General features: G+C 41.0%; 2 protein-coding genes across 2 annotated transcripts in view; both read right to left on the reverse strand.

Moving 5' to 3' along the window:
• Window positions 1-1,192: 1,192 nt before the first annotated feature.
• Window positions 1,193-5,085, reverse strand: LOC146616726 (uncharacterized). The gene is made up of 5 exons (XM_085375233.1): window positions 4,938-5,085; window positions 3,844-4,845; window positions 2,316-2,474; window positions 1,773-1,868; window positions 1,193-1,694 (listed from the first exon to the last, which is right to left on the reverse strand). The coding sequence occupies exons 1-5, from the start codon at window positions 4,938-4,940 to the stop codon at window positions 1,374-1,376; spliced, it is 1,581 nt and encodes a 526-aa protein (XP_085231359.1). The 5' UTR covers window positions 4,941-5,085; the 3' UTR covers window positions 1,193-1,373.
• An 11,469-nt stretch (window positions 5,086-16,554) lies between these two features.
• The window catches only part of arhgap15 (Rho GTPase activating protein 15), a 30,460-nt gene continuing 25,458 nt past the window's right edge, over window positions 16,555-21,556 (reverse strand). Inside the window, exons 9-13 of the mRNA XM_085374172.1 lie at window positions 19,546-19,644; window positions 18,058-18,135; window positions 17,527-17,661; window positions 17,167-17,272; window positions 16,555-16,791 (exon numbers count right to left, since the gene is read on the reverse strand). Coding sequence (XP_085230298.1) covers window positions 16,608-16,791; window positions 17,167-17,272; window positions 17,527-17,661; window positions 18,058-18,135; window positions 19,546-19,644 — 602 coding nt within the window. The 3' untranslated portion in view covers window positions 16,555-16,607. The remainder of the gene's footprint in view (window positions 16,792-17,166; window positions 17,273-17,526; window positions 17,662-18,057; window positions 18,136-19,545; window positions 19,645-21,556) is intronic.

Below are 21,556 nucleotides of genomic sequence, written 5' to 3' on the forward strand. Positions count from 1 at the left end.
AGATGGTGTACGCATCTTCAACACATTTGCTATTTTAACTGTCTTAAGGAGTGGAATGTCCCTTCTATTTTTTTTCTGTTTCTTGTAAAAAATCTAATAAAATTCAAGTCTTAAAAAAACACTGGAAAAATTCTAGAATAACATTTATAAAACAGACTTTTAGTCAGCCTCTCATGAACTGCCACTTTACCGTGACACTTTGGGGGTATCCAAATTCATGGGCTACATCCTCACTGTAAAAAAAAAAACGTTGCTAAAACTTAAAAACTCAAGGCAACCGACTGCATTTACGTTTTTAGGTTCTGATGGATAACTTATAATTTCAAGTTTAGGAGATAAGTTGCTTTAGCTAATGTTTTTGTGTTGACAAAATTAATAATTGTCCTTTTTCTCAACTCATATTTTATTGTTTTTGCAACGTATTTCCTAAAGTTTACACAAGGTATTAGTTTTAGTTTCGGCAACGTATTTCCTAAAGTTTACACAAGGTATTAGTTTTAGTTTCGGCAACATATTTCCTAAAGTTTACACAAGGTATTAGTTTTAGTTTCGGCAACGTATTTCCTAAAGTTTACACAACATATTTTTTTTTGTTTTGCCAATCAATTTCCTAAAGTTTAGAAAAAGTATCTTTCATAGTTTTCATGAGGTGCTCCCTGTTGTACCAATGAATGTTTACACAGTTGATTTTCAAATAACTTTGTGTTCAAACACAACTGCACCACTGACAATGTTGACTTTTGAGATCAGCCATTTTTAACATACTGACAACATTCAGCCACAAATAAAGTCCTTCCAAAAACACAAAAAAAGTCAAATTTTTGTAACAAATGTTACTCATCCAATTTTAAAGGTGGTGTTGTCAGACAGAATATCAAACCTATCTTGATAGATAGTCACTAACAAACGGATTCAAAACATCAGATGGCAGGATGTGAACAACTTCTATCTGGTTTCCATACAGCAAACAACTTTCAAACAAATTTTTCCACCACTTGTCTTTTAATAGTAATCAACACTCCAATTTCCTGTGAAGTTCAGTATCGCGCCACATTTGTTATAAAACTAGTACAAATGTACCTAAAACCAGATTATAAAAATTGTTTAAAACAGCTCAAGTTAGAATAAAACCTTTCAACATTTTATAATAACATGTTATACATGAAATCTGCAATCAGTCATGCAAGCCACATTAAGTAAAGTTAGAACAGAAGACATTGATTCAGAACTTTCTGCACCTTACAGTTTTCTTAAAGACAGAAATGAACTTTTTTCAGAGCAACTTGCCACGAAACCCAAAAACTGTAAATCAAAACAAATTGCCATTCTGTTTTACACAAGTTGTATTTGAGTTGAACATGTTGTCAAATAGGTTAGACTTTGGTTAAGAGCTTGGTTTTGAAGCTTCTTATCCTCTGGGAACAGGTAGATGTCAACTCCATAAAAATGTGTTGCACAGCTTCAAATGTGTACTTGAGTTCTTTGGGAAACTCCATGTTGAGCCCATAAAGTAGGCCAAACAAGTAGGCAAAGGCAGTGGGAAGGTCTGGCAGATCATCAAGAATAATGTCCTCTTCCAAAACAATGGCAGTGTTGACCACTGTGGACTGCGAGTTGGGTCCCACGTAGTCCTCCAGAACAGTGAGGATGCCCACCGTAACACCTCGGGTTGCCCTCTCAACTGGATCTGTATCCTATGCAAAATAAAAAACAACAGTACATATAAGTCTCTGAAAACCAAAACTGAAGATTGAGTAGATTTGCATACTCACCAGACATGTTAAGAAGAGTTTGGTCTCGTCGTCGCGAACAAATATCGGTAACCCTTCCAAACTGATGGTTCGTCGATGCTGGACTATGTTTGAGACCTAAAACAAGGAAATCAAATAAGACTCAGTCTCATTTATAAACCTACCATTTTGTTTTTAAAACACATTAAGTGTTGTTGCTCAAAATACAGCCTTAAGAAATAAGATGTTGAAATGAGTTATTACAGATAATTGGTCATGTTTTTGTCAGATTTTTTTTATTTATTTATTTTTTAAGTAATTTTGATGTGCAACAAATGTAGCACACTTATTACAACATTTATAACAAAAAGTGCCATGAGTGGGATGAGAGTTGAACTGTCTGTCATGACCTGCAATCTGCCAAACACAGCGCTGCTTGTTAGCTTATAATCCCATTCAGGACACACTTTTTGAAAACTAACAATTTTTACATCAATTTAGTAAATATTTAATAAAGTATCTTTCGTTACAGTGGGAACTTCAGGTTCCTCATAAACCAGACACAAATACATTTTTATATATTACCTGTTCATCAAACTTCTGCAACAGGGAATCCATGTCATTGCGGAAAGCAGCTTTTCTAATTCGATACAGCTTAATCAGCCGAAGTGAGTAAGTGTCGAGGGCAGTCAAGAAGGTCCCCATGAGATCCTTGGTGGTAATGCGTGAGAATTCCGCACAAATCTACAAAGCAACAAAAAAAAATATAGAAGAAAACTTTTAAAGGTACATTATATAAAAATCACATTGTTTTCAAATTTGGTTAAAAGAGCTTAATTTCAAAACATTTAGTCTCGGTTGATCTATTGGTCAGGCCTTGATTGGATTTTTTTTTTTCCTTTAGTGGTAGTGGTGGTACAAATTATAACTGACGTATTAAAAAAAACAAAAAAAAAAAACCCAAGAAAAATCTGATCGGCAGATCTTACAGTAAGTCTATAGAATACCTAATCAAATGTTGATAAGACAAAATAATGGTTTCAATTGTTACAGGATTCATTGCAGAAAAGAAATAAATCAATAAATTGTATTTTAAATTCATTGAAAAAATTCCATTAATTTTATAGTTATGTAGGAATGAAGTAAGAATAACATCCTGTGGTCAAATTTGTATACTTTCATAACACGTAAGTGACTTTCTCAATCCTGTTCTGTGAGTTTCATGGCTGTTGCCTGCTAAGGGTCAGCACCAAAAGATTCTAGATGCCCAGTGAAGACACGTCATTGCGGCGACCGTGGTTCAGGGGGTTGGGAAGCTCATCTGTAACCGGAAGGATGCTGGTTCTATCCCCAGCTCTCTCTGTCCTGGTCGTTGTGTCCTTGGGCAAGACCCTTTACCCTACCGCTTACTGGTGTTGGCCAGAGGCGCGATATGGCAGCGTCACTTCTGTCAGTCTACCCCAGGGCAGCTGTGGCTACAACTGTGGTTTCCCTGCACCGATGTGTGAATGTGAGAGTGAGTGAGTAGTGGAATTATAAAGCGCTTTGGGTGCCCAGAGAAGAGCGAAATAAAAGCAATCCGTTATTATACACAGCAAGTTGACAAGTAAATAGATTTCACTTCAATAGTTGTTGGTAATACCAAAATTAGCTTCATATTTTTAGAGCCAAGTATTTTTTTTATATTTTACCACTAGCATTGTTAGCTCATCGCGAGCCTTCAACCTTTTCTACAAGATATTGGAGTGATACAAACAGATGCTTTTAAAGGTCCTATATCATGTAAAATCAACTTTTTGGAGCTTTTAAACACATTTTAATGTTATTTCCTTAGATTAAAAACCCTCCAGAGTGGTTTTTGGCTTAATTCAGGCATTTCTTAGTTGTCTCAGTGAATCCTTTCCCCATAACCTTGGCTCAGCTCTCTCTTGCAAAACGACTGACTCGTAACATTGGGATTAAAATTTCTTTCTAACAACTCCAAATGCCTTGAAATTTTTCTGGGTGAATAAATGAACGTTTTCCATTTTAGAAATAAGACCACACTGGGGAAAAAGGGAAGAAGAAAAAAAACCCGGAAGTTTTCCTTTAAATATTTAAGAGATTATCTTACCTGTTCTTTCAAGAAGAGAGCTGGCCATCTGAGCTGCATTTCCTTGACCAAGGGCTGCATCTCCACAACTTCTTTCCTCCTGAGAGAGAATGTGATGTCCATCTTTTGGGTGATGAGTGCCATGTTCTTATCCCTCTTCTTCATTTCATCTTCCAAAATGCATCTTTCATTTTCAAGAGACTCATCATTGTAGTTTTCTGGGCCATCAGGGATAAAGTTGACTTCACCTCGCTTTGGTTTCTTTAAGGAAAATCTATTTGAGCCACTGTCATCTTCTTCCCCTCTTCTTTTTCGATTGACTGCAACTTCACTACATCCAGCTTTACTTAGCTTGGAACGGTAGTTGCCAAGCTTGAACTTAATGCTTGTTGCCCAACCATCATATCCTGTGCCATTGCCAGGCTCTTTGAGGCAGGGATGTTTGGAAACTAGCTCCTGTGCAACAGATGTTATTTCATTCTTGTCAGGGTACGCTTTGATTGCAAACATTTCTTGTGCCAACTTGTCTAGAATTTCCATCTTGATGTCTCTTGTTACACTTAAATTTGCCCCTGCTTTCTCATATACCTCATTGCCCTTGCGAAGTTTTAACGCTACATCATAGGAAAAGGTTGGGATAGGAAATGGATTTGGCCACTGTGAAGTGCTACGCATGTAGGTCTTTGTGGATGAGGATGGGCTGAAAGAAGATGCTGAACTCACACTGGCTGTATCAATAGATGAGATAGCGCTATGATCAGATGGAGTCTGTGGTGGCGAGGCTGATGCATTTTCCTCCCAAATGAGGTGCAACACTGCCCGTCCAGCAGGTAGCTCCTTAATATCCATCAGGTTGCAAAGTGCGTTCCCAAAATCTGGGTCTTCATATTGTATTGCAAAGTCACCTTCAAGTCCAAGCTTTGCTTGTAGTTCATCTTGAAGCTGCTTCACAGATTCTGGAACAGTGGACAGTTGGATTTTTCTGATAAGTTTTGGACTGACGTGGACTCGCAGTAACAGGGCCTGTGAAGACAAACCAAAAAAAAAGGGCGCAATTCTAAATAATTGACAAATTCAAAGTAATCAACTGAAAACTATTTATGAATAATACATACCATCACTTTCAATGCAGGAGGCACGTAACAGGTGTCACCATCAGTTGTCCATCTACGCAGTATTCAGCTAAAGGGTGGTAATCATTCAAATCTTCTGGGTCAAGTATTTCCAGATCTTTGTAGCTGCTGTCAAGCCGATATGATCTGTAGTGTTCCATAAACCAAGAGGAGAGCTTCGTAGCAACAAATGACACTTTCCCAGAGTCTACCAAAATGTTCAGTATCTTGTAGAATTCAGGTAGTCCACTCAGTTGTCCTGATGAAATGATCATGCCTTTAACATACTGGGTCCCATACAGATAAACACATTTAGCAAATGACACAGCTTTTACCTGTGGATATTTCAGTTTCAAGCACTTCTGAAGATTTTCATTCAAGAAACAGATGTCAACTGTGTCAATATTATCAACATGCAGACTTGGTTTAAAAAGACTGTGACCATCTAACAAGTATGCCATCATTTGTTGATGCTTTGAAGAAAGTGTTAGTAGTATATTCTTAAAACATTGGACATCATGCACAGTTTTCTTGAAAAAGTTGTGCTTTGATTCAAATCGAATAGTCCACAAATCAACTAAGGGACCAAAACAACGCACAAGATGACTATAATGTTCAATATAGTGGTGTTTTGGCTTCAAATTAAAATCAGGAAAAGTCTCTATCAGTAATCGTCGATGATCCAATATTTTGGTGTCCAAGTATGACAATATTTCTTCTGATAGAGTTGTCGAGACAACAATTTCAACAAGCTCCTTAAGGTCCATCAATACTTCCCATGATGGCTCATGTTCTGGTATACGGGTCCCAATGATAAAAGGCAGCAAACGCAAAAGTGTCCAGTTTTCATGTCCATTGCCACTCACTCTTCCTGTTCCAAAACTGGCTTTTGTAATTTGTTGTGGCTTGTTGAGATTATCAGAGAATTTATATGGAAATGATTTTATACGTTTGTTTAATCCTTCAAATGTAATAAAACCCTTTCTGATTAAATCTTGAAGACACAAACACAATTCCACAGGGACAACACCTTCAAAGAAATCATGTAATATATCTGGAGGAAATCCAGTGACTGGATGAAAATAGGACAACGCACTTAAGGCACAGGAACCTTTGACACCACACACACTTTGTCTTTGACCATCCTCAAGCTCTTCTAGAAAAATGTTATGCTGTTCCACAGTTCTTAATGGAAATTCTGTAGGATCAAGAGCTGCAATCTGATGTTTATCAATACTACAAAATCGACAAAATTTGTCGACATTAAAGGACTCCAAAAAGCCTGCAAGGCTGTGAGCCCCAAGGTTATCTGCACAGACACAAAATACAGTTCCCTTTAAAAAACTATTTAAAGATTCAACATACACCCCTGTGCTTTCAAGACATTTTAAATCCTCAATGAGTGGATAAAGAAAAGCATCATACCCAAACTGTTTAACGTCTACACTTTTACCAAGAAGAGCAAGCTGTATTGAGTGTAATGTAGAACGAAACCTTGCAGATAAGTTGAGTACAACCCAATAGACAGCAGTTATTTTATGAATTTTTCGAGATGTTCCTAAAGGGTTGCATATTTCAAAGTCGTCAATATACAAAGCTAAACTAATGCAAGTATCTTGCAATCCTAAAAGCTTGTTGTTTTTGAAATACTGCCCATCTCTAAATGATCTGTAACCTTCACTAATTTCTTTATCAAATGCTAACTTTTCAAAGAAACTTTTCTCTTTCAATAAGTTCTCCAAGACCTGGTTTACTGAGACATAAACAAATGTATTTCTAGTTCTCGCTTTGTAGATGTACTCTGTAGGCTCAATTACATGAAAATTATTCTTGAAATAAATATTTCTCTTGTAATCAGTAGATAATGCACCTTTTGGTTCTGTTGAGATAATTAATGGGTTGGTTTTGAAAAGTGCATCATTTATATTTTTAATTACATCATCATCTGCCTCAATGTTCTGTTCAGCAAGCACCTGTTTGATTCTTTGAAATGAATGAACCTGAGAAAATTTTAAAATGTCACTAATTTCCTCAATAATTCTCTGCAAAGCACTTTTAGAAACATGTAACAATGTTTGCATGCATAGAAAAAGTCTAGCTATTTTATGTTCAAGACATTGGTAATCTACAAACTCATTGTCCTCTTTATCACTTGATGCTACACCTGAACCACTTGGTAATGTCTCTGGCTCCTGAGAGGTATTTAAGGATTTATCAGGGGAGCTACTTTCACTAGGACATGCATTTGCATGAGAAATCAGTCTAATACAGTTTTTTATATCTTTTGAGTTTTTGTGCTTTCTGCTTGTGTGTGACGTAAAGGTTGTTAAATTGTTGGTAGCATAGTCACATTTTTGGAAAGGACAGGATACAGTCTGATTTTTTTTTAAGTGCCTTAAAATATGTGAAATAAATGTATGCTGTGAGCAGTTTTCCTTAAATTCACAAAAATCACAAAAAAATGTTGAGATCTCCTGCCTTTTCTTAGCCCTGTTGTGTGATCTGCTGAGGTGAGACTTCAATGCCCCTCGTGTCCTGAACGAACAGACGCAGTCACTGTAAACACAGGGCAAATGAAATCCTCTTCTATGTCGTAGCTGGTGATGTCTTAAGAGTACTTCTTGGCTTGAACAGACAAAAGAGCAGAACTGGCACTGCATACAAAAGCTATAATGAGAAGAGAGGAGAGGACAGTGTCAACAATTCAAAAGAAACCTGAATTAATCTCAAATTACCAAAGTTACATTACCTGATAATGTGTTTGGGGCGGGGGGCAGGCACTCCTGTTCTGATTCCTCTCCTTACCAACTCCTCATCAGTCCCTCATAAATCAGGACAAGCAGTGGTCTGGAGTTGGCTTTTAATTCTCTAAATAAATAAAAATAGCAATTAGTTTTAAAATAAAATACCAGCTTCCTGACATTACTTAAGAATTTTTTTCTCCTGTCCTAATTTTTTTGGCTCACTAAAGTGAGCTGATTCTGCCTTGTAAAATGCCATGTGAAACACAGTAAAACAAATAATTTACAAAACATACATTACATCAAATGTTTAATTTATTTAATTTATTATTAACAAATTGTATTCTACATGGAATGCACCAACAGTATACTGGGATGTATTATGTAAGCCAAGGATAATTTTGTGTGATTGGTTTTACAACTTAGAATGACAAACATTGGATTGAGAGTATGAGTGGGATAAAACTCCTGAAGCATCTGTTTAAATTATCAGTGCATTTATTAATGGTGCTCCATAAATAAACCAAAACAATGTTGTTTTGTGCATAACAAAAAGCTCACAATTGTGCAGTCAAAATGTAAAATAAAAGATGCTGAGCATAATAACAAAGACAGATTTTGCAGCTGCTCTGTTTCCAAGTTCTACTGCGCAACTGACAGCCTGGAGTTTGAAATCCTCTTTGTAACCGTGTCTCTTACAGGTGCCATTTATGGTCCTTACACGCATAATATGGTAATATTACGTTGAAGCAGAGTACGTATCACTCTGCGAGGCTCCTCGGTAGCCGTAATGCTCCAACAATCCATCAAGCAGTGCAGCTTCATAGCTTACCAAAGTCGTACCAAAACATTTGACATATTTTTTTAAGCTGTGTACCACATAAAATTGGTTCGAGGTCAGTAAGCACAACCAGAATTCATACATAAGGCAGACTGTCGATTTTTGAGATGAAAGGATTTTAGGCCGTGCGTCAACGCGTTAGCCCGGTTAGCTCACTAACGCCACCCAGCCCCACGCACGGGGTGATCCGCGGTAACTAGTTAACGGAGATTTGCCCCGTTAATGCAGTTATGGCATTAACTTTACGCTGACAGCACTAAAATAGTCATCTTCAAATGTTTTCTTTTTACCGACCAGCTCCTCTTTGATAGCTGCCGTGTCCATCTTGTCGTTGCCTGCAGGTGAAGCGATGGGGGAGGGGGAGTTGTGTTCAGTGAAGGAGAGAGGCGGAGTAACACAGCGTAGAGACAAAAGTGGACGAAAGAGAGGCAAACTTGCGGCTCCACGAGTATAATGATAATGTAGACTATATCGATATAAACTATATTGTCACATCTCATATTTCATTTAGTTCATTTAGTGGAGCTCGCTGGCCATGAGGACTCCACCACCCCGTTCACACAGAAACTAAAGCACACATTTTATTGGCTAGATGTGATTCGAACAAATTAAACGACATGGCAGCAGGCGCCCCCGAACTTTATTTTATTTTATTTAAATAGCGGTGGGGGGTTGCTGCCGTTGGTCATGAGTGAGCCAGCCTATTTTGTTTCGTTCGGTGGTATGGCGGCCACAGACTGCACTTCATGAAATACGCATAGGGGGTGTCGCGGAGGCTTGTCAGATATGAGCGCGCCTCTTTAGTAGCGAAGTTTGTCGGATTTTCATTGTTTTGTGACATGGCACGTAGTTTGTGACATGGAATCTTAAATGATATAGTAAACACATACCCATAAGCCACAAGGCTTCTTAGCCAAGAAAGTAATGCTATGCTAAGTTTCGGAAAAATACGAAGAACTTCAGTTGTGATATTTCTAACAGACAAATTGAGACTGTTCAAACATATACTGTCTGATATAATAAAAGAAACATTACTTGCCTTTAGAAACTTGAGATGAACGATCTATCCAGCTCCTAGCCTCACGTTCTCATTAAGGCAGACGGGCAGGTGGCTTTCAGTCCTTGCAAAAGCGCAAAGTAGACCCCGTAGCATCCAAAAATATGAGATGCGCATGCGTACTCAGGCACAGAAAGGCGCCAACAGCTTCAACTCATGTAAAACTTGAATTCATTCATTTTGCCAGCAATAAATTTCATCTGAGACCAACTTTTGCTCCAAAACGTTAAATGATTAGTTGAAACCCTTAATGTATTTGAGTTTATGGGCCAACTGAACTTTTATTGTTGAATTGTGAAAGAAATGACTGTAAGCTCAACAACTGCAAGTTTGATTTTTTACAGTGCTCCTGAGGCCGCATTTGTTGGCCGACATGCCGAAGGCTGTCCAGATTCGTAGACTCCGACAAATGCAGCCGACAAATGCGTCCTCCTTTTCTCCAAATTTGAAGGATGGGTCGGGTGTGTCCTTCGTGGCCCACCATATCCCAGAATTCATAGCGCGGCCCAGCCAATTCCAGTTTCCAACAATGGCGGTCACTACTAAGTTTTTAATATTAGGCAGACTACCACCAAATATGAATTCTGCGAACATTAGTCTCCTGCTAAAACCAGGCAAAGACCCTTTATTTCCCTCAAGCTATCGTCCAATTTCTCTTTTAAATGTAGACCTTAAAATAATCTGCAAAACTCTCTCAAAGAGATTAGAGAAAATAACCCCCTCTTAATTCATCCTGACCAAACTGGTTTCATAAAAGGTCGGCACTCCTCAACAAACACTCATAGATTACTTAATTTAATAGACTGCTCATACAATAAAAACATCAAAACCATAATATTATCTCTAGATGCAGAAAAAGCATTTGACAGAGTTAACTGGAAATTTTTATTCGCAACTTTACACAAATTTGGTTTTGGAAACTCTTTCATAAACTGGATAAGAATATTATACAATTCCCCAACAGCTCGTATCAGAACAAATGACCAGACATCCTCCAGCTTCTGTCTCCTGAGGGGCATCAAGACAGGGATGCCCACTCTCCCCTTCACTTTTTGCAATTTTTATCGAACCTCTAGCAGCAGCATTTAGACAGGCTACAATTAAGGGCATAAAATGTAAGAACATAGAACATAAAATCAGTCTCTATGCGGATGATGTGTTGCTTTTTCTGCAAAACACACAAACCAAGCTCTCTGAGGTAATTACTCTAATAAACTGGTTTTCAAGAGTTTCAGATTATTCAATTAACTGGCCAAAATCTACAGTTCTTCCCATTAACTGCTCCTTCCATAATTATTCCTTTGTCCCACTACAATCTGGAAATATTAAATATTTAGGTATTAATGTTTCTCCTAAGCTTTCAGACTTAACTAAATTAAACCACATCCCACTTCTAAAGAAAGTAGAAGGCGATCTGACTAGATGGAAATCTTTACCCATATCACTCATGGGAAGGGTCGCCACTATAAAAATGATGATCTTGCCAAAAATAAATTACTTATTTTTGATGATCCCTAACAAACCATCACAAGATTGGAAATATATGAATCCAGAGATCTGAACCAAATTCCTTTGGAAAGATAAACCCCCACGTATCAGCTTAAAAACGCTACAAAGAACCAAGGATAGAGGAGGATTAGATCTGCCTAATTTTCACCAATACTTCTTAGCCAACAGGCTTCAGTTCATCTCAGAATGGTTAAAACATACCTTCTTAGATGAGCCCTGGCTAGATGTTGAACAGGCACTATGCAATGATCTAGAGATTTCAGACCTACCATTTATTAGCTCAAACATCAAAAGACATGAATGCTTTAAAAGTATCAACATCAGCTTTTCTCTGACAGCATGGTGGGAGTTTCTAAAAATAACGGAGTCTTCATTAATCCCATGCAAACGTACACCTATCTGGAATAACCCTGACATATTACAAAACAATAATATGATTAATTTCCCAGAATGGAGTTGTAAAGGAATTAAATACTTAGAATATATATTAGAGGGAACAGAATTTATTCCATTTGACAGACTAGTTGCACAATATGGGATCAACAAGAAAAGATTTTTAGAATATCAACAAATTAAATCCATAGTAAAAAAGAAATTTAACCTCAGTCAAGTTGAATTACAAACACCACCAAGTGCGGTACATTTTCTTACTCTTAAATCCCCCAAATTATTATCTAAAATATACAGAACACTTTCTAAATTAGATGAATCAATATCCCTTCCTATTGCAAAGTGGGAAGCAGATTTATCAGTCAGCTTAGACCAAAACTTCTGGTCTCAGGTATGCTTAAAAACCTTTAAATTGATTAAAAATCCCAGTCTGCAATTAATACAATACAAAACACTACATAGAGTGCACTATACAGATCATCGGATGTTCAAGATGGGCTTTACATCTTCCAACAACTGCTCACATTGTCAAGGCAATACACCAGACAATTACATTCACGCTCTTTGGTTCTGTCCACCAGTGCAGAAGTTTTGGCACGAGATATGTGAAGACTTATCAAAGTGTCTGAAATGTAAAATTCCAACCTCCCCTTTAGTATGCTTGTTGGGAAAATTGGATGAGGTCACTACAGAAACTAATACAGTCCACATGGTTTTTACTGCCCTATGCATCGCCAAGAAAACGGTCCTCATGAACTGGAAAAATAAAAATAATCTTAATTCTAGCCAATATAGAAACCTTCTAATAGATCACATTAGTCTCGATATAGCCTCTGCCACCACATTAGATCAATCCCTCTGGGCTCCTTTGATCGGCTCCATCACCTAGCGGGGGTAGGGGGTCGTGGTTTGGTCCCGCCTTAGCTACTGTGGTTGATGTGGAGTTGGGACGGGCTTAGGGCGCCTGGAGGACCCCTAGAGACGTTATCCCTGGAGGGCTTAACCCGGGGGTTGTGTTCATAACCTGGTTAGTGGCTCTGGTCGCTCTTAGAGGTTGTTCTCCTCGTGGCTACGTGCAGCGGGGCTGGAGGATGGTCTGTACTGGTGGACGTAGGTTACTGGCCTGGCTGCCCCTGAGTGGATCCAGGGCAGGCGTGGAGGTTTGGGGTTCGGGGGTGCTTCGCCTCCGTGCTGGGGCTCTGGCTGGGCCTTGGGGGCTTTGGTCCTCGTCGGTGTGTCACCGAGGTTGTGAGTGGGTGGGTGCACGGGGGCTCAGCCCTGGCACAGGGGGCCTCTTGTGCATCGGCCTAACTGGGGGGCTCTTCAACTGGTGGGGAGGTTGTTCCATCCTTGCAGGAGTCCACTCTGCAGGTGGGGGAGAGACATAGGAGAGGTGGAGAATAAACTTAACCTGGGTGTCTGTTGTCTTGTGTAGTCTGGGAGATGATTGAATGTTGGGGTGGGTACAGTTTCCTCTGCGGTGGGGTAGGGTGGGCTGCCCCGGGTCCTGTGGGGCTTGGCAGTGCTACCGTAGGCCCCGGTCTGGATGGACCTGGGCTCCCTTGCCTTGGTGGGTACCAGAGGACGGGGGTGCCTACTGGGGTCAGCGGGGGAGCTGGCCCTAGGGAGGGGCATCCTCCCCTCCCTCCTTTTCCTCCCCATCCCCGGCTACCTCCCTCTTCCTGCTCCACCACACTCACCCACACAGGTAGGGCCTTGGGGTGCGGGTGTGTCACCAGGGTGCAGGGGAGACATTCCCCCCCCCCCCCTCTGTCCCCTTCTGGCCACCTGTGCCTCAATTTTATCTCACAACTTAGACATCCACATTACTTACACTCTCATAACACACACATATATATAGGGCCTTGAGGGTGGGCACGTTAACGGCGTCCAGTGGACGGTCTGTGTACTCAAACCTGCCTCTGGCGCCGGTGCCCACCTCTCAATTTTAAATCCATGTAGACATTGAGGGTTCTCGGAAGGGGCCGTGCTAACACCTGCTGCTCTCTGGCAGCAGCAGCACCATGCTCTCCCTTGTTTTAAATGCACTTTAGAACAACACGCAGCAACACTACACATGAGCGGGAGGAGGGAGGTATGGGGTCTTCACACACCCCCGTTCTCTGCTAGCCATCGGGGCGGGGGGGCCGGGAGGAGATGTTGGCTGTCCAATTGGCCTCCCTGCTGCTGCGGAGCCTGGGACGGTCTGCTTGCCTCCACTCCGGGGGGAAGGGTAACATCTCTTGGGTCTGGGTTCTGTTTCCCCCTCTGGGGGCGAGGGTACCTGGACCCGAGGTATAGAGTATGTTTGGGGAGTGTGATTGTGTGTACATGTCCATTTATGTCAATCCTTACGTTGGGTGAGTGCTGAGTGTTTGTATATGTGTGCTTGAGGGTGGGAATGCATGTTGTGCAATGCAATGCTGTGTGTGCCTGTTTGTCTGTGTCTATATGTCAGGTCGGGTCTTAGACTCCACCTCTCTGGGAACTCCCAGGCCCTCCAAGGCCTATCTCCCCTCACCACACTCCCTGCCGGTGACTGATGCCCTCAGGGGTCGGTGCATTGGTGGTTCTTGGTGTTCGGGGCTGGGCACTCAGGTATGTACCGGCTCACTCCCGGTGGCTACCTGGCGGGGCCTGGCGCCTGTTGCTCGGTCAGGCCTCCTCCGGGGTGCGGGGGGCCCTCGGGCCTCCGGCCTCTGGGCCTGCGGCTCGGTTCACTCTGGCACAGCTGGCTGCCGGCAGAGCCGGCGGGCATGCCGGTGCAGCCCCTCTAGCTTCTGCTCGGTGGCTACTGGGTGACGCCTCGTCTGGGGATCCTCAGCCCTTCCCATGAGGGTGGCACGGATGCCCCTCCGGTGGTCCTCCTTGGGCTCTCGCACTCTGGGGCCTCTGGATGTCTGGGGCCTGGATCTCCTCCATGCCTGCTTCATGCCCTGGGCGACGGGGCTATGGCTCTCTACATCCTCTTGCAGACCATTACATGTGGAAACCATTTGAATACAAGCGCGCTGATCCACACAGGTATGCACACGGGTGTTCACTGCTCGTAGACTTAAATGACACCTTTCTTGGCTGCTACTTCAAAGCACATTGTGCGCTGTCTGTCCTGCGTGCTGCACAACAATATTGAATATTTAGTATTTACTGCTGTTTACACTTAGCTAGATTAATGCGATGGTGTTGTGTTTAGTATGTTGCTTTGGGTTTTTTTGCTTGTTTTCTATTCTTCTTCTCTCAACAGGTGATCCAGGAGATTTTTTTTCCTCCCCCCCTTTCTCACTGTCCCTCTCCCCTTCTGTTTTTCTTTTCCTTCCTCTTTCTCTCTCCCTTTCCTATCCCTCACTCATGTCTGTCCCGTCTGTAACATCTGAAAATAAAATAAAATAAATAATAAAAACAAAGGTCGATCAAATGGACCAATACGGCAATGCCACGATGATCCATTTGGCAAAGTAAATCCATTGGGTATCCTTGTTGGTCTTCAGACAACAATTCTGATAGCTAAAGAACCAAATGGGACAGGCAAAAAAAAAAAAAAAGTTTTTAATATTACTCTTATTAATCTTTCTGGGTCACAAAATAAACTTTTAACATGTTATAAGGTGAGAAAGTAGCTGTGTAAACTTCAAATATCTGCTCAGTTTATCAAGACATCGCATATTTGCAAAAGTGCGCCGACGTTTTCAGAGACCCACTAGCTCGATAGCTGACCGGGGCGACAACAGCAAACTACCTGCACATCGTTTCCACATCCCCGCGGTCTTTGGCTACTCAGGTTAAAAATGATATAGAAGTCACTCAGATAACTTAAAAATGTTATTGTTTGGCTTTTTCAGTATTTTATTTGTTCCTGAGTAAATCGTTTTGGCTGAGATTAAAGTTATAGTTTTCACACAGCTGAATAAACGTCAAACAGAAAACTGATTAAACAGAAGTGTGAGATGGTCGAAAGTTTACTCCAGTGTCCTAATATATTTTAGATAGCAAGGAACAGACGGCTGAGCTTAGTAAATTTTAATCAGCGAAATCTCTAAAATATATTTATCAATAGGAACTAGTCAAGTAAACTTGAGATGTACCTTCAGTATCTTCGTCTCTCACAAGATGTGCAACCTTTAAAATCTCAAATAATTTTTAGAACGTTTCATTTCTGTTCAGTTAAAATATCTTAACATACAAACACGAACTAGTGGAAACTTATGCTGTTTACAGGAATTTAAAATCACCTCTTTTTCTATTCTTATTAAATAAATTTTTGTCGCTGTAGTCTGATGTGTTCAGACCACAAGAGAGAACCTTTAAAAACTTTAATCGGTTCAGTACCTCCTGGCAGAATTCATTGATTAACTGTCAAACTCACAAACACACATCAAACTCTTTGTGCTGACAGATTAACCCTTTCTGGACTGAATTATTCACACATGAACATATTTTCCGTTATATTCACTCATTTTAACTTTTGACACACAAATTATTGTCTGAATCCAGTTTGTTTTCTGTTTTCTGCTGTAGATTTTTTAAATGCGTCAGTTCTCACTAAAGTTGGATGTTTATGTTGACTTCAGGCTCTATTGTTTCTTTTTAGTCAATATTTATACTGCAAGACTGTCTAGAAACAAACACACTAATCATACAAATCATCTTATTTACTCACCATCATTCAATAACTTTAAAATAATCTTCAGCAATATTTTACCAATAATATGACAGGGTTTGTTTGAGATGTTCATGTGAAGCCTTGAGTAGTGTGAATGCTATATTTGAAATAAAAAAAACATTACTAAGATTCATGTTTCATACATGTTTGCTCTGCAGGCTAATTTTGTGATAATGCAGCTGAATTTTATAATGACACTAGGATATGTTTTAAATATTCAGTGGAAGGTTATATACAGAAAATCATTAGAATTATTTATTGGAGTACTGTATATTTTTGTATTTGAAAACAACACCGATTGTGGCAGAGGTAAAAGGGTCAAAACATTTAATTATAGATTTGTGCTAATGCAATATAAACTCTGACAAAATATCTTCTGAAAATTCCAGTTTTTACATCCCGGCCCAAACCAGACATGGCTTCTAATATCTGTAAACGTGAGTCCATCAGCTGATTTGGTCCCGCTCAGCACCTTTTACTTCCCGTCCAAGTTGAAGATTTCTTGGCTTTCAGTGAGAATGAACTCCACAATCTGATTCTGATACACCATGTTGACCGCCATGTTTCCGGCGTCCAGTTCAGGCCACATCAGCGTTGGACCGAACACGATTCCGATGCCCTGAGTGGACATCAGGTTCTTCCTGGAAAAGGCCAGAACTCTGCAAAAGGAAAATGCAAACGTTAACATGTCCTTTAAATTAGCTAACAAAGCATCAAACAGTGTACTATGTGCTACCCATCCTGAGTTTATAAATACGACCCTTTCTGATGGTGCCTTTCTGATTGTGTGAACATCAAATCAAATCACTTTTATTGACACAGCACATGTGAGTGAAATTCTTGTGTGCAAGCTTCACAAGCAACAGCGGTGTGCAAAATACAAGAAACATAAGATACAAGCCAAATATATGGACAGGAATGTAAGAATTATCACTTGTTTGTAAAGTAATATGTGCAGTGGTTTATTCCACAGTATTCCACCTGAACACTGTAAATGCTCCTAACAGGTGAGGTTCAGGTGTGTGTTGGATTACTTGTGCAGGTGGCTGAAGAGAAGCTTCATGGTGTCATGGTTGGGTTTGGGCAGCTGCTGTATCAGTTTCTTCACAGCCTGAACTTTTTGTTTGGGTTCTTTGATCTCTGTTAAAACAAATGACAGCAGCATTAGTTTAACCTTTAGATTTCTAATTGAAGTTGAAACGTTTTTAAACTTGGGGGGGGGGGGGGGGGGGGGGGAGAAAAGTCTTGTTCAAGCAGTCTGGAGATTCTGTCTAAATACAAGTCTCATTCTTAAAGTGACTTGACCAAGAGCAGCAGAGATTACAGAAATAAAAGAACCATTTTATGAAGTCATCACAAACTGAAGATTTATAACAAAGGCAGGTTTTACTCACTGATGGCCTCCACAAAAGGCTGGAAAAACCTAAATGGAAACAGTGGCTCCGGCAGTTCACGGAAAAACATTTTGAGGGCTCCGGTGACGACGTGGACATCCTCCCACTGACTGTGTTCCAGGTCCAGGTCCTCCTCTGTGGGACAACCATGGAAATATTACTGAGCAGGATTTTATGAGAAGAGGTCAGAGCACATTGTTTTACCATTTTATATGTATTGGTTTTTAACTTCAGAGTCTACTTAGGAGGATTTAATACATTTTGATATAAATTATTGGTGTAAGGCCATGCCACAAGCACTATTTTGATGGGTTTGGTTGACTGACTTAGTTGCTTAGCTGTGTATCGAGGTTTAATTTCTTAATAAAATTCTGTTTCATTTTGTAACCTGCATTGTTTGACTCTTTGTTTTAATCCCCTAGCTTTGTCAGGGCAATGTAAGACTTACGCTGATTAATTATAACCCATTTTCATAAATGAAAGGGAAATTAACTACTTTACAGCTACTGTAAAAGCTACTGTTTAGTTGACCTTCATCGACGAGGAAGCGAAGTTTCTGGATTGTGGCCAGGTTTCCACTGACTCTGTAGATCCCGTCAGCTTCCAGACCTGCAAAGAGATACACTTTATTAAAAACCTTAATTTAAGTCTGAGCTCATTCAATAGATCCATATGTACTACTCGTTGCTAGTTAATTGTACTCAAACAGCTTTAGCTTTCAGGAAACAGAAACTAAACATACAGTGTTTTCCCCCTTCCTGAATTTTTCATATGTTTGTCACACTTAAATGGTTCGGATTATCAAAAAATTTTAAATAGACAAAGATAACACAAGTAAACACAAAATGCAGTTTCTCAATGAAGGTGTTTATTATCAAGGGGAAAAGTCCAAACCTACGAAAACTGATTGCCCCTGTAAATGATCCATGGCAGACCTGACGACATTTTTATGCTTATAAGCATCTCTTTATTTCGCATTCTCACGGTTGTTGTCACAAACACACGACTGCAGCTCTAAAGCTGCCAGCCACACACATCACCAACAACAACAGCATTACAGCAGTCCGCATAACCAGCAAGGCGTGATCTCCTGCAGCAGCACCACAGACCACACCCCACCACAGTGCCCTAAACCTAATAACTGGTTGGTCCATCGTTAGCAGCCTAATTGCAATTGTGATAACTAGCAATGAATCTTCTACAGCTCTGTGGAGGAATTTTAGCACATCCAAGGTTATTTGAGCATGAACTGGCTTTATAAACTCTGGGTTCAGGTCAGGACTTTGACTGGGCCACTCCAAATTCTTCATTTTGTTTTTCTTAAGCCACTCGGAGGAGGACTTGCTGCTGTGTTCTGCTGCAGAACCCACGTGCACTTCAGTTTGAGGTCACAAACAGATGGCAGCACATTCTTTATACAACAATTCCATGCAGAAGTACTTTTTAACTTTCATAGAGATGCAGAAACTTGACTCTGGCTCATGCATTGGTCAGCATGAATCTGAGTCTTCTTAATTTCCAGATGGAACTCAAGAAGAGGGCAAACACTTTTTCATACCACTGTACCTGTGTTTAGAATCAGAATAATGCCAAAAGAAATCATGTGGTCACAGTTACACACACACAATAACGGTAACAGACTGAACTAAATAATACAATATATTACAAAGTTTACAAAATACAAGAAATAACTCTAATATATAAGTAGCTCAGTTGTAAATATCCAGAATATTGCAGAGGTGAAATATATATGATTGACGTTTTACTCTGACCTGTAAAACTTTGTTAGTTATTATTTTACTGTAAAGCATGTGCAACGGGGTGTAACTATTGTACTGTGTACTGTAGATGGCCACGGGCAGCAATGATTTCCTGTGTCGTTCATTGGTGCATTATGGATAATCTCAGTCTCTCACTGAACGTGCTCCTGTGACTGGCAAGGATGTCAAGGAATGGGTGGGAGAGTGGGTGTCCATATCTTGCACAGTCATGTCTGAGTTTCAGTATCAGTAAACGTACCTCGTTTCTCAACGGCGTCCACACAGATCCGAACAAACTTTGGTACCGTGGTCCCTTCACGCTCACAGAGACTCGACAGATGGCAGCCAAACACTCGATCTGAGACAGATGTTATAACAATTTGATCAATTAGAATTTTTGTTAACTTAATTATTAGATTAAGCACATTTTGAAAGCCAGTTCACTCACAAAAATCATTTTAAGCTTGTGTTAGGGCCAGGGTTAGGTTGTAAAACCGAACCTGTAAAACTTCTGCAAAGGTAACACTGTATATAAAAACACGATGTTATTTTATTTCTTAAACCTCTCTAGTCTGCCAGCAATGCTGTTGAAACAAAATTTAAGATAAGATAAGATAAGATAACCTTTATTAGTCCCACACGTGGGAAATTTATTTTGTCACAGCAGGAAGTGGACAGTGCAAAAGTTATGACGCAAAAATTAGAATACAATAAGAATAAATACAGTACACAGCTGTACAGAATAGAATAAAATAATATACTATATACAGTAGAATAAAATAGAATAAAAATATACAATAAGATAAAAATAGAATACGAATGCTATATACAACTGAGTAAAAATACAACGATGCCAGAAAAGATTATTGCACTTAGTGTTATTGCACATGTGTGGATGTGTGTGTTTGTTCAGTTAAAGTCTTTGTTGTGGAGTCTGACAGCAGTGGGGAGGAAAGACCTGCGAAATCTCTCCGTCCCACACCGTGGGTGCCGCAGTCTCCCACTGAAGGAGCTGCTCAGTGCTGTCACAGTCTGCTGCATGGGGTGGGAGACGTTGTCCATCAGGGATGACAGCTTAGCCGCCGTTCTCCTGTCACTCACCACCTCCACTGGGTCCAGAGGGCATCCTAGAACAGAGCTGGCCCTTCGGATCACCCTGTTCAGTCTCTTCCTGTCCCCAGCAGAGATGCTGCCGCCCCAGCAGACCACACCATAAAAGATAGCAGAAGCCACCACAGAGTCATAGAAGGTCTTCAGGAGTGGGCCCTCCACCCCAAACGACCTGAGTCTCCGCAGCAGGTACAGCCTGCTCTGCCCTTTCCTGTAGAGGGCGTCTGAGTTATGAGTCCAGTCCAGTCTATTGTTCAGATGAACACCAAGGTACCTGTAGCTGTCCACAGCCTCAATGTCCATACCCTGGATGTTCAGTGGTTGCAGTGGAGAATGCTTGTGCCTGCGGAAGTCTACCACCAGCTCCTTGGTTTTACTGGCGTTGATCTGGAGGTAGTTCAGCTGGCACCAGTCCACAAAGTCTTGAGTCAGTCCTCTGTACTCCTTGTCGTCCCCATCAGTGATGAGGCCGACTATTGCAGAGTCATCAGAGAACTTCTGCAGGAAGCACTGGGTGGAATTGTGGGAGAAGTCTGCAGTGTAGATGGTGAAGAGGAACGGAGCCAGAACCGTTCCCTGTGGGGCCCCCGTACTGCAGACGACCCTGTCCGACACACAGCCCTGAGTCCTCACATACTGTGGTCGGTCGGTGAGGTAGTCCAAAATCCAGGTAGTGAGGTGATGGTCCACTCCAGAGTTCTCCAGCTTGTCCTTCAGAACCGAGGGAAGAATAGTGTTGAAGGCACTGGAGAAATCAAAGAACATGATTCTCACAGTGCTTCCAGCGGTCTCCAGGTGAGCGAGGGAACGATGTAGGAGGTGAATGACGGCATCATCCGCTCCAATGCCAGGCTGGTAGGCAAACTGAAGTGGGTCCAGTGATGAGCTTGTTAGGCGCCGAAGCTGAGCCAGGACCAACCGCTCCAGGGTCTTCATCAGGTGGGATGTCAGAGCCACCGGCCTGTAGCTGTTGAGGTCCTTGGGGCGTGAAGTCTTTGGCACTGGTACAACACAGGAGGTTTTCCAGAGCTGTGGGACTCTTCCCAACCTCAGGCTCAGGTTGAAGAGGTGCTCCATCACCCCACACAGTTGGTCCGCGCAGGACCTGACGACCCTCGAGCTGATGCCATCTGGGCCCGCTGCCTTCTTGCCATTAATCC

Source organism: Diplotaxodon limnothrissa, linkage group LG16, assembly GCF_057381915.1.
Source record: "Diplotaxodon limnothrissa isolate DT_005_m linkage group LG16, D_limnothrissa_male_GT1.1, whole genome shotgun sequence".
Taxonomy (NCBI): Eukaryota; Metazoa; Chordata; class Actinopteri; order Cichliformes; family Cichlidae; genus Diplotaxodon; species Diplotaxodon limnothrissa.

What these genes read in the sequence shown, in the direction of transcription:
- LOC146616726 (XM_085375233.1), bottom strand. An exon ending in CTCTCTTCTTGAAAGAACAG is followed by an intron (nt 2,475 to 3,843) that starts GTAAGATAATCT and finishes GTTGCTTTGTAG; the next exon opens with ATTTGTGCGGAATTCTCACG. An exon ending in TGCAGAAGTTTGATGAACAG is followed by an intron (nt 1,869 to 2,315) that starts GTAATATATAAA and finishes TCCTTGTTTTAG; the next exon opens with GTCTCAAACATAGTCCAGCA.